Source organism: Mugil cephalus, chromosome 11 (assembly GCF_022458985.1).
Source record: "Mugil cephalus isolate CIBA_MC_2020 chromosome 11, CIBA_Mcephalus_1.1, whole genome shotgun sequence".
NCBI lineage: Eukaryota > Metazoa > Chordata > Actinopteri > Mugiliformes > Mugilidae > Mugil > Mugil cephalus.
The window spans coordinates 17,113,340-17,126,747 of NC_061780.1; the positions used below are offsets into that span (position 1 = coordinate 17,113,340).

The window sequence follows — 13,408 nt, forward strand, 5'->3', positions numbered from 1 at the left end:
TAGTTCCTTTTTTGTTGTGTTTTTTGTTTTTTAATTAGAGGAATCAGAATCAGAATGACTTTATTGTCATTGCAAGTCAACAAAATTGCAATTTCTCTCATTAGAACAAAGACTTCAAACAATTACTTATAAATTACTCCCCAACCCCCATATAAGGTCCACATCCACATACCTTTACACTCCCCACCTCTCCTATGCAAATGTAAGGAAAGTTACAAAGTTGCATAAAATACAAAAATCAAGTAAATCACAATCACAAAATTACAATTTTTATACAATTTTTCGTTTGATGTGATACAATTAATCAGAATGGTAAGTACATGTTTAATCTTTTTTTTTTAAAATAAATAAATAAAAAAGGGAGGGTTGGGGAGACAAGAAACAACAACAACAACAAAAAAACAAAGTAAAACAAAAACGCCGCCATATGTGATGCAAAGAGTAGATAAGATAAACGTCTCCCCTGGACCTGGGAACTTTATTCAAATCCTCTTCATTCAAAACTGTCCAGTCTTTGTGCTTCAATGGGGAAATTAGGCTACAGGAAAATTACCGAATTTGAATTATCTTTGCAAAGAGATCTTGGTGAACTAATCCTCATGCTAATCCTACCATACTTTTGTCAAGACCGTATCCGTCCATGGAACAAAAACAAAGCAGCTGAAATGACGATGTTAATCCCAGTAAAGCGACGGGCTTTACGAGCAACAAGATGGACAGAACCGGTTTGAAAGTTAAGCATAATGGTGAATCCTTAAACACTTTTGAACTGTTTCGCGTGAATGGAAATGATTAATTTTACAGACCACGCAATTAACCATAAACCTAAAGGATTTTTTTTCTTACACATCAAGAAGATGAAAAAAAAATCCAGTGACTGTCAGTACTGATGTATTCATATTTTAGCCAACACTATATTAATTTCATAAGGACAATACAAGGGGATCATAAAACTGCTGACTTTTATTTTGTGAGTGAGCAGAGTTGATGACTGAATAACCATAATAACCCACCATAAAAACCCAAAATCTGCACTGTGCAAACAGTTTAGGTGGAAAATTAAATATCTCTATCTGAGGCAGTTTTTTTTTTTACTTTTTTACTTTTTATCTACATGGATGAAACTACTGGTAAAACTGTGTATGGAATAAAAAAAACAAACAAACAAAAAAAAAAAACAATGCTAACTATATAAATTATTTCCCTTACAGTACCAGATATGTACACCAATAATAATATTATGACCACCTTTCTAATATTGTGTAGGTCTCCCATATGCCACTAATGCAGTGGGAGCCTTTAGGTTCTAGGTATTGAGAGGAGGGGCCTCTGTGAATCAGGCTTATTCCAGTACATAGCACAGATACTTGATCAGTTTGATTTCTAGTGAGTCTGGAGGTCAGGTCAACGCCTTGTACTGTTTGTCACATTTTTTTGGGAGGGTTGTTGCTACGGGGCGGGGGTTTCTGGTCTTGTTCTACGTGGTTCGGTGAATTCAATAACAGCAGGTGGCGCTGCCGTTCTACATTCAAGCACTTCAAAATAAATGTGTATATAAGTAACATGATCCATTGAAACAAACTTACTATTTAGCATGGCTACTGCTTACTACTTCAGTTATTGCATTTTTCCCGTTTATTCTGAGGTCCAGTCATTAAGGTTCATGGATGGTGGTGGAGCCAGATTCAGTGCATTAGTCATGTCAGACAGTAGATGGCGCTTAATCCAAAATCTAAAGGCCTTTCAGGTCCGTTGTTTTTAAGGGGAAATAATCTGTCCAAGGTAGTAAAAGGCATATTTGAAACCTTTCTTTTATATTAATGCAGCTTGCAATTCTGTCCTTCTTGCAGTACCACAGGACAGCAAGTGTTTCTATATGTAAGTAGGCCTACTCCATACTTCCGAAGAGGGCAGGAAAAAGCAGCAGTATTAATACACAGGCTTGTTTTATGGTATATGCAAAGTAGGTGAGTTAAGATAAAGTTAACATCTAAATTCAAATGTACTTGGTAGGTAAATCTACTATGCCTCCAGGACAGTTTAAATAATAGTACATTAGTGCTGACAGCATGTTATAGTTTTATTATTCCACGTGCTTAACAATTTTTTTTTATAATCACTGTGCAGCAGATCTCCATAACACAGGCATTCAGGTATAATAGAAGGTATGCACTGATGTCACTGCCGCCCACGGCCATGCCCCGAGTGGCAAAAACATGGTGAAATGTACGAGTTTGTATTAATTTGGCAAAGTGGATTAGCCTCAGTTTCATTTAGTTTTAGGTCATTTCAGTTATGATAAAAGATGCTAACGCTAAGACTCAGAAGTAACGTGTGTGTGAGTGATCACAAATATTCAGTTGGTTGTTTTGTTATTATTTGTTGATGGAACTATTACTGTCGCAGTAACTACGCCAAAACAACAACATCCACAAACTTATCTGGCAGCCCTCCAGAAAGTGATTTAAGTATCTTAGGGTATGACTTAAATACAGCATACACTAAAATTACCGGACACAAAATGTGAACCAAAACACTAGGTTTCTGTGTCTGGATTCCACTTATTTCTTCGTCATGTAATGATCCATGGCAGATATCTGTAAAATATATCTCTGACTGCTTTTCAAATCTGTTGGTACAGTCAATTGCACAACAGCTCTTCTCCATTTTATAATTAATTTTACAGTTCAGACACTATTAAAGCCTAGGTTTGAAACTAGCTGCTAATCTCCATGTTCAACTGTCACTTTTTACCACTCAGTGGCCGTAACCATGGAGACTTCACTAGTTATGACGTCACATGCTTACCATATAGATAGCACGGCACTGTCTTTTTGGTTTATTTAAAAAGAGGTGACAAAAGGACAACTCCACAGCTTGAGGTTTTTCAAGTTTTATTTCTTGGTCTCATTATTCTTAAGCAGAGTTACAGCAGGTCTGCCTCTCCGACTCCTCCTTCCACTCATAATTAAGCCTTTAAAACACACCAACAAGGAGATGGATACAGTAGTTACCATAGTACTGAGCCATAACGACACATCTAAAGTGAAAGTGGGAGGTGGAGGGCGGGGCACACGGACACAAATACTTTCACCGGCCGGTTGTTTCGCCGTTAAAGGAAAAACAGATAAACTCTGAGAACACTCAAACACGCTGTTGCTGCTGCCTACGTGTACTGTAGTAGAGCTAGAGGCCATGATGCTATGACTAGGCTATGGGTGGGATTCTGTGTAAAAGAGAAGGGAGGGAGTAGACGATGGCTGGGGAGGGGGTGGTCCCTTTCCTGACTTCCTCTCTTGGCAGGAAGTGCTTACTCCTTGGAGTGCATATACAGCAACAGGTCAGCGACACGGTTGCTGTAGCCGAACTCGTTATCATACCTGGACGGGGAGGTGAGAAGAAAGACATAAACAGGTCAGCCTTGAAACGTGTCTCTTCTTTTCACACTTTAAATTAATACAGACTTGAAAACTCACCAGGAAATGAGCTTGACAAAGTTGTCGTTGAGGGAGATGCCGGCACCAGCATCAAAGATGGAGGAGTGGGTGTCACCGATGAAGTCAGAGGACACCACCTGCAAAAGAACAGACACACTACAGGTAAGAAATCATGCTGTACTGGTTGTAAATACAATTACCATCCCTGTCAGTCACAGACTTTGCATTTTGAAGTTAAATTGCTAACAGTTTAACAGTATAAAGTACCTGGTCCTCGGTGTAACCCAGCACTCCCTTCATGGAACCATGTGCGGCCTTCTTGACGGCTTCCTTAATTTCAGCGTAGGATGCAGGCTTGGAAAGACGGCATGTCAGATCCACCACTGACACATCAGCCACTGGCACCCTGAAGGCCATGCCTGTCAGCTTACTGGAGAGAGACAGAGACGGTGAGACGTTTATCTTACTCTGATCCATGTTCATCATTCTCCACGTCATTACCACAGTTAGCAAATGTACGTATGTCCTTACCCGTTGAGCTCGGGGATGACTTTGCCCACGGCCTTGGCAGCACCGGTGGAGGCTGGGATGATGTTCTGGTGGGCACCGCGGCCATCACGCCAGGCCTTAGCGCTGGGGCCATCCACTGTCTTCTGGGTGGCTGTGTATGCATGGACTGTGGTCTACAAAGAGGAGAGTCAGATAACATTAAAAACATGGTAGCATCTGTAAGAAAAGCTCACTGCTGACAGTGTATAAATCTTTCAGTATTACATGTGGACAGATGTATTGTATCTTACCATGAGGGCCTCCTCAATGCCGAAGTGGTCGTGGATGACTTTGGCCAGGGGAGCCAGGCAGTTGGTGGTACAGGAGGCATTGCTATACGCAGAAAGGTGGGGAGGTAAGGATGATTGATATTTAGGTTTTTGGTCAGCTGGTGCAGCAAAACTTTAAAAAGTGCACAGACGTGCATGTGCAAAGATGCGTTACCTGACAATGGTCATGGAGGAGGGGTCGTATTTGTCCTCGTTAACTCCCATGACGAACATAGGAGCGTCAGGTGAGGGAGCAGACACAACCACACGCTGTGCGCCGCCCTGGAGGTGAGACTGTGATTGGAAAAAAAGAGAGACAGGGCTATAGGTTAGACACAACTGGACTATCTGGAAGACCAAATGTATGTGTTAATGTGTGTGTGTGTGTTTGTACGTACAGAGGCCTTCTCTACGCTGAGGAAGACTCCAGTGGACTCAACAACGTATTTGGCTCCAGCGCTGCCCCAGGGGATCTCAGCTGGCTTCATACTAGAGTCAAAAAAGAAAAAAAAGGAGTTTAGACGATGCGGACAAATAACCAAAATAATGCAAGAGCAGAAACATGGGAAAAGAGGAAGTGGTGTTAAAAAGGTACGTCCTGCGCTTTCTGAAGTAGTCTTGAGATGTCACGTGCCTCAGAGATTTACAAACAGTGCTCAGAGAGGTGTTGTGAAACAGGAATGTGTCTCCTATAACCATCCTTTTTGTTGGTTTTGGCTTTAGCAGGGCTGAGACACCATTTCTGAATGGTCTAACACAACAAAGGGCAGAGAGGTTGATGTTGGTGAGCGAGGCCCCAGGCTGCAGACGGCTTAACTCCACCGCCAGAAATTCATTCAGGATTATAAAGACTAACAAGTCAAACTGGTACAAAACACCTTAGTATAAAAGCTAAATATAAATTAATGTATTCAGTCATTTAGACAAAGCTCTAGTCTCAACTTGTGCTGTTGTGAGAAATTCATCAGATAGTCAGATATCTGTAAGGTAGCTGCACTAGCCAGTAAACATCTTCAGTACTCACCACTGGAAGACAGAGATGGCGTTTCCGTCGACGATCAGCTTGCCATCCTCCTGGGAGACCTCGCCATTGTAACGGCCATGAGTGGAGTCGTACTTGAACATGTAGACCTAGCAGAAAGGTAATGGGTACAATGGTGAGTATACACAATAAGAAGCATGTTAAAATAATTGTTTTATTCATTTCTGTGACATATAATTCATTCAGTTCTGTATTTTTTCTGGACAACTCAAGAAGATTGGAGTCTGGATTGAAATTCACGATAAAAGTCTAGCAATTAGCAATATTAGTAAATTTCCTTTACGTATGAGTCAGTTTCTGCCTCTTTAAGATTCAATCTTACATTTACCACAAACTGTATAATGACAGTGGCCCGAATAAATGTAAACATATCTTCTTCTCACCATGTACTGCAAGTCAATGAAGGGGTCATTGACGGCCACAACTTTGATGCCTTTCTGGAGGCAAGCCCTCAGGACCAGGCGGCCAATACGACCGAAGCTGCAGAGGAAGAGAGAGAGAGAAAGAGTTGCTTCGGGTAAATGGTGGGAAACATCCTCAGGATGTTAAACCACCCTTGAGACCTCACATGAATCTACTAAATGACTCCATTAGTGGTTTGCCTTCTTGAGAGGAAGACACTCACAAACAGTAAAAAAAAAAAAAAAAAAAAAAAAAAAAAAAAGTGTCGCTGCTGGTTCACACTGAAAGGTTCTTAATGAGATTTTATCAGTGAAGAATACTAGTAACTAGGGAAGGGATGAAAAATAGGTGGTCACTGTAGTAAACATGTTCACTGAAGCTCTGTTGGCCGCAGGGTGAACTTTTGACAAGCAATCAAGGTTTTGCAGTGGAATTATTACGTGACAGAAATCCATTTCTGCTCCGCTGCAGAGTAGTTCAACTAAGTACTGTCAAACTCACCCATTGATTCCAACACAGAGGTCTGACATGGTTGCTGCTGCTTAGGGATGTGGATTACCTGAGGACAGAGAAAAAAACAGCTCCATTAAAAAGACTATTATTACTAATTATCGCTATTACTACCTATGCAACCAAAATTAGGTATGTTCCCTGGCTGCCAACCCACCCGATTAGATGGACCGGGCCCTGTCTCTCTCATTAGTTATTTAGTTGAGACAGTAGACAACAAAAAAACTTGAAGTGTTACTTTAATAATAGGAGGCAGTTTTAATTTGAATTTGAAAAATACATTAATTGGCTGATTTTACTGACTGATAGTGGTCTAGGACATTTTATTTTCTAAAATCACCTTGACACTATAACACTATGACATCAGATAAAATACCAAAACTTACATTAAAAATGGTTAAGTTAATACATACGGTAATATTCACAAAGTGATAAGAGACGCAAAAAGACGCGAGAATCAAATTTCACTTCAAGCAGAAAGTTTGTAGATTATACAATATCAGGCCGGTTCTGTGGCACAATGGAAGACTGGAAGTGTGCAAAGGCGTGTTTCTGTTTACTGTCGGCAGGGAAAAATACAGGCAGTCAAATGGCACATTTTAGAGGCCTCTGCTGCACGAGAAGGGAGCTGTTACATCATGCCGCGGCATGTTTAGAAAACAATGGACAAGAAGGGAAGGAGAGGGTGGCAGGTATGCTACGCAGCAAAGAGAGACTTGTCTGCAGGAAACCTGGCTTCGACCCAACTATGTAACCTGCGTTCTCCTCTGCTTTCATCTCCTTTTCATAATGTACAGCTGCTGCTTTATTCTCTGGACAATTCCTCCTCCATCTTTTCTAGCACTCATTTCCCCTTTCTCTTCCCTTCTCCATTTCCACCTCTTCCTGTCCTCTGCTGTGCTTGGTCTTTAAGAATGGTTAACCACCGTCTGAAAACTCTTTTAGGTTCCCAAATCTGTGCTGAGTCATAAAAAAACTCACAGTTAGTTAGAGAGTTATACAAATTTACACGAGCCTGTAACATGTACAGATATCTCTCAACGGTGACCAGAAGCTAATGTGTGTTTTCCAGCGGCCTCATTATATGTTGTGTGGCAACAACTGATGAATGAATTACGTCAACGCAACGCCCTCACAAAGATAGAAAGTTTGTACTTGTGTGAAAGGCACAGGTAGAGTAAGGGCGACATGGACCGTCCTTGAACCTGATTGGTTGTCATTTTAGGCAACTGTAATCTCCTAATCTGTGTGTGTCAGTGCGAGTGTGCATGTGTGTGTGTGTCGCAGTGGGAATCTGGTAGGACAGGACTGTCAATCCGGTGCAAAGCATTGTGGGAGCACTTTAAATAGGCTAAGGGGGCAACCAGATTAGGATAACTCATGCCTCTCTTATTCTCCCCCCCCACACACACACACAGACACACAAATGAAGCAATAGTCGACAATATAAACCTGGATTTATCGGATGATGCTTAAGAACAATGTGCCCTCCTCCCCCTTGCTGCAACACTGACACCATTAGTTGCCAGTCAAAATCAATTTATCAGACTGTCTGCCAGTGGTGAATTATTATGGCCTCAGTGGCTTCAACTCAGATCTCTCACAAGGGCATCTTGCCTATTTCCAGCACCTTCCTTTCAGGGAAGAGCAGCCATTTTGTTTTCTGCTGCTAGCATCCATAGCACAAGGTCACCAGAGGAAAGGAGAAAGGCTGCATGCAGTATGGCAATGCTATTCTCACATTACTCCATTACCTATTGTGCATTCACAAACTTCTGCACCGGCCTCCTCTCTTTCTTCCCTCCTGCCTCCTCACTTTCTCACTCCTCGGCTTTCTCTTCTCTTTCTCTCTCGGTTTTCTCCACACAGAGCAGTTGCCCTGGGTTTCCAAAGCAAAATGGCTGCTCCACAGAAAAATGATGTTCCTTTTTTTATTTTTTAAATCAGAATAGGCTCCTTCACATTAGTGGAGGTAGATAGGAGGCTGAATGCTCCAGATGATTGAAGCTTGAACTGGAGGCTGGCTGATGTATGTATGTCCTGTATGTAAACACACTCCATCACGTATGTATATAGGTGTTGCTTGGCAGTCAAGTGGGTTTGAGCAATCAAATGTGAAAAGGAGGCAGCTGGAAGTTCTTGTGGTTACCTAATGTCCTGAAGGAAATGATTTCTCACTACTGCGTTGCAGTCAACGGAATTAAGAGAAAAGGTTGCTCAAACGTGTTCTCTACAAAACTAATAACAGACTGCATTTGTAAAGTTTCTACTGTAAACTGTATTATAGGTCAGCAGCTCATTACACTTCTCCACAACACACACACACACACCCTTACTGCGTTCAGGTGCAGACTAGTCAAGCATGGTTCGAGATTTCAGGGCACACTCTCTGACAACACTCCCACTACTGACATGCCAGCGCTCACAAAGGCAGTATTGTGTGGAGCGAAGGAGCTAACACGCTGTTAGCTGCTGACACTCATTAAAATGTTGGTGAAAAGACAACCAGCGGTTGAGTAAGAGTAAAAAGATTCTTTCCAGATTTTTCTAACCACACACAAACTTTTACTGACTTATAGAGCTCACACACGACTCCTCGTTTGGGAGTTCCTGATTTCTGGATCAGACTGAATTATTGGGTGGGTGGTGCTTCCTTCTCCTCTGCTGATTGGTTAGGCAACAGTTGAACCAGCCAGTCAGTGTTGTGCACGGTCGTGCTCAGTGAGGAAGTGCACCCAAGTGCTCGCTTCTTAACCGTTTTCTCTTCCTGTTTTACATCCATCCTTTTAATCGCTTCTCTTATTATTCGGTCTGTTAGAGTTGTTTTCCTTTCATAACTCTCCTGCCCTCACCACCCCACCTCCCAAACCAATCGTTAAAATTCAGCGCGCCCTCCCTCCTCCATCTCTTTGTCTGTCTGGCCCTGTTCATTTAGGGCACCCTGCCCTCCCCCTGAGTGGCGACCCATTTTCGGCACATTTAACCGGTGCGAAACAGGGTCGCCACGGTTGCGTATGTGCAGTAAGGGGGGACCGCTGCAGGGAGGTGACTCATGTTGAGTCGAATAGAAAAAGGACGAAGACAATCGGTAGCATCAGGTGGGATGAGGAAGAGAGGAGCATGACACAGCATTTTCCTTGTGGCGTCGAGCGCTGATACTGATTCTTCTAATCTCTGTCATAGATCAACAGTCTTGCAGAACTGTCTGAACTACGAATGGACTCCAGTAACTAGCTGCACATCCTTATATGGGCATTCATCAGAGTAGCACAGATGATCTGCTACACAACAGTGCTATGTCTTAAATACACTCTCACAGAGTAACCCAGTTATATAATTCACTCGATCAACGGCAGAAGAGGTTCTAACAAATCAGTATTCTTTGGTTTGCCTCCCGTTTGTGTGTTCATTGGAAAGCTGACAGCGACTGAATGAACTCACTGACTCGGTCTACACGTTCCCTTCTCTCTACACCACTCCCCCCCATCTTTCCTCCTTTCTTCTGCACTTTTTCAGCGTCCCTCGTCTATTCAGACCTCTCTGTCCCTCTGTCACACCCTCCTTCTCTCTAGTGTTTTTCCACTGCAGTGGGTTGATTGGCTGCAGGCCAGAGACACGATCCAATCAGGTAATGCCTTTTCTCCGTGAGTCGCATAAAAAGAAGCTTCTGGACTCACATTATTTGTAAGGAACTTTTTTTTCAGCTCACCTTTCCTTTACTCTCTCCTCTCTAGCAGCATATCTGCTTACTCTTTTTTTTATAGCCTCATCTCTGAGGAAATGTCGTTTGCTGCTGTAAAGCAGTCAGTTAAATGTCCAACACTATCCCGTCATCTGTCAGATACATGCACACAAACAGACATAACCCCCCATTGGCAGCGTGTCTTACTCAGCTGGAATGTCCTCCAGCAGTCATTGAGAAACTGTCAGGAATACATTTCATCAGCAGCAAATTATCATGGCTTGCACCCACCTATGCATCCCTATATAACCTAATACACCCCATACAAGAGCCTGATTTATACGATAAGGCTTAATATAATGGTTGCACAATGGTTGCAGCTGCATACATGCATAAACACACACCAACCATCATGAATTAGTAAAAGGTGTGCAGTATCAGACTGCAGAGGGCTCAATAGGAAAGAGACACGTGACCACAGAGGCAAGGTAGCGCTGGGCCATGCACGTGTATGAGTTGGCATCAGAAGACAGATGACAGATCTCATTTGCCCTCTTAAGGGCAAGCTACATTAGTGTAGTGTCTGTGCACATTTAATGAATGTAATATAATTAAATGCAAGGGAAATCTGTTGTTGTATGAGTAGGATCCTTAGCACTCAGCCCCTAACAGTCACCAGTTTAAGGAATCAAACGTTACAGCGGGGCAGGAGATATGAGTCATTCTGGACCTCCTTCTCTCTCTCACACGTCCCAGACAAAATGGTTGGTGAATGAGAAAGCCGGCAGTCATACTGGCCTCGTGCTAAAAACCACCACGCTACCTTTGATTGGAAAACTTGAGTTAGTCAAGGGAAAACCCTCATAACCACTTCAAGAAGAACAAATGACTCAAAGCTTTATGCAAATTAGTATCACGACTAACGTGACATTTAGCTGTAGTGATTCTCTACTGACTGCAGGATGCAGGAATCTAATCTGTGCTGCTTTTTATCCTAAAGCGTGTACCAGAAAAGCTAACCTCATTACATTATAGGAAGAATGATATATACACTATGTGAACATCCTGTCCACTTCTACATGTAATGCCACTGGGATGTCACATTTTCCAAGTTATATACGTCACAAGCAGCTCCCCAGGGTTGTCCATAACTTCTTAATAACCTCCTGTGTTATTTGACTCCAACTAATCTCATAGCCTAATATTACCCCTGGCTCAACAAAAGGTCAGCACAGTCACTGACATATAAAATTCAATACAAGTACCCAATCAATTTATATTAATGTGACACGGACAAAACTAGACACATCATTTTAACGACTGTATTGTTAAAATGATTTAACGATCGAGCTAGAAGAAGGTTGAAAATCATGTCACAATATAAATGTATGAAATGCAGTATTGTCTAATGGAGTATGGCATGTGGTTGGTGACAACCATAGAAAGGTTCCCGACCAGCTAGCAGCTAGTAGCCCTAGGGGCATCAATGCTACGATGCTCCTATTGATAACCTTCGTCATCCAGATGATGGGCTGACATGTGTCCAGCGATGGCTACATTAAGAAGAAGTGATTTCTGATCAATAAGGAGCTGGAGATTAAAAGACGAGAGCTGACCAGCATCACTAGAGCAGCTCAGGGCCTGCTGTGACCTTCACTAGCTGGAGTGATGACCTTCAACGGGCAGACATGGCTGCATCTCCCTGTGCCACACCTGAAATTAATTAAAGTCAAAATACTGCAGCTAAAACCTCTTTATTCAGCGTCTTCATGGGAAGGGTTGCCAATTAAGGTGTTGTACAACCTTATCTTATCAACCTCCTGTGAAATTATGAATATTCCCCCCACTGAATACAGTTGACTCATTATCCTATTTTGGTTTATTAATAAATTGGACATTAACTATAATCGTATGGTCTTGTTACTTTAAAAACTAGGCCCCCTTTGAAAACTGCATCAACAGGTATGTTGAGTGTGAAGTCAAACTGCGGCAGAATCACGCGACACCGTCTCCCTGTCCTTCAGAGGTACCTCGTGAAGTGCATTTTTAGTTTTACACGGAGAAAATGCTGGAAACGGGGACATTAAAGTCGAGCAGTAAACGACGCGGTCAGTCGGTAATCGAGCCGGTGATCCTGTGCTGAGGGCGTACGTGACCGTGGACAGCACGAGCACATCTCCTAGTGGCGTAACGTCGACAAGCTTCATCACGAAGACTGGAGATGGCACGTAGCTTTTTCTCTCTCGCTCTCTCTCCCTTTTTTTTTTCTCGCACGTACACTCATTTTTTTACTTCAAGTCCAACTCATTGCAGGAGGGTGACTAAACTAGGGGGTTTACTGGAAACTAATAACCATCTTCCAATTGTACTGCTATGTGCTCTGCTGTGTAAAACTCTGTAGTACACGTCTATGTGCTGCTAGTTACATAACATGGAGTCTAATCCACTTCCGCAGATGCAGCATTGCGAGCTGCCAATGTCACGCTATCCGCTTCAGATGAATGAATGGGTCACTACGTGATATCTTCTCTTTACACCCGGGCACAATTCCTTCCTTATTTCAGCAATGTTGAGCATTCGTGGACTTTATTTGAAGCTATCTGATGCTACGAACAACTCGGGCATAAAGCATTACACAACACACTGCCTCTCTCTCTCTCTCTCTCTCCAGACTGCAAGGCCATGGCCGCATCCCCTCCCATCCTCCCTTCTCTCTTCCTGTAGCGTGCCATAAAAGCACGCACTCTTCCACGGCGGCTGCTTTAAGCACCGTAAATGAGCTACGTAGCCGTCTATCGTCTCTCGACTCTACGTCTTTTTGTGATCTTGCGCCACTTTACACGGATCCTATTTAATTAATCCAGGATGTATGAGCTGTGAGCACACGCAGACTACAGGATGGACGCCGGCTTCCGCAACTCGCGCACAACCTCTGGTCTCAATAGAAGATGGACGGGTTTCACGATAATGATGGAAATCATGATTTAAAATATACAGTCGCACGTCACGTTTATGTATGATGGGTTAACATGGTTAGCATTATGTAAGAACCAGTGGAGTTAGTTGTTTTAAGGTTTTAAGGGTTCAGTTAAGATTTGTTTATATTAATTTAGATAATTTAGCAATATTCCTGTAAAATAAAAGTAACAAGGGGTTAATGTCCTGAAAATTAGTAATTTTTTGTGGAGGCTTACCTCACGGCTGATGCTGCTTAAGTCTGTGTGCGCACTTCAGAGCGCCGCCTTCCACTTTTATACTCGACACGTGCCTCGGGGAGCCTGGTCGCCCAGGCGACGTGACGTCACGCCATCCTTGGCCTGTCGTCTCTCTTTCTCTCTCTCTCTCTCTTCCAGCGGATGCCATAGCAACACGAGGGTCCTGTTAATGTCCGTTCATAGGAGAGACCTGGGGCTTGGGCCCATGATGAATGGCCATTAAACCAGAGAGACAGGGACAGAGAGTGGAGAGAGAGAAGGGGGAGACTGGCAAGGTGCCATTGAGGAAGTGGTGAATGATG

The 13,408-nt window shown here is 42.8% G+C and overlaps 1 protein-coding gene across 1 annotated transcript; it reads right to left on the bottom strand.

Moving 5' to 3' along the window:
- Nucleotides 1-2,877: 2,877 nt before the first annotated feature.
- gapdhs (glyceraldehyde-3-phosphate dehydrogenase, spermatogenic) lies at nucleotides 2,878-13,185 on the bottom strand. The gene is made up of 11 exons (XM_047598665.1): nucleotides 13,086-13,185; nucleotides 6,201-6,258; nucleotides 5,681-5,777; nucleotides 5,280-5,386; nucleotides 4,654-4,744; nucleotides 4,431-4,549; nucleotides 4,238-4,319; nucleotides 3,969-4,120; nucleotides 3,705-3,867; nucleotides 3,477-3,574; nucleotides 2,878-3,380 (listed from the first exon to the last, which is right to left on the bottom strand). Exons 2-11 carry the CDS (start codon nucleotides 6,227-6,229, stop codon nucleotides 3,311-3,313), a joined length of 1,008 nt encoding a protein of 335 aa, XP_047454621.1. The 5' UTR covers nucleotides 6,230-6,258; nucleotides 13,086-13,185; the 3' UTR covers nucleotides 2,878-3,310.
- Between the last annotated feature and the right edge of the window lie 223 nt (nucleotides 13,186-13,408).

Coding starts and splice junctions, on each gene's coding strand:
- gapdhs (XM_047598665.1), bottom strand. CDS start 6,229: ATGTCAGACCTCTGTGTTGGAATCAATGG. Junction 4,550..4,653: donor TCAGCGTAGAGAAGGCCTCT/GTACGTACAAAC, acceptor TTCCAATCACAG/TCTCACCTCCAGGGCGGCGC. Junction 3,868..3,968: donor GTCATCCCCGAGCTCAACGG/GTAAGGACATAC, acceptor GTCTCTCTCCAG/TAAGCTGACAGGCATGGCCT.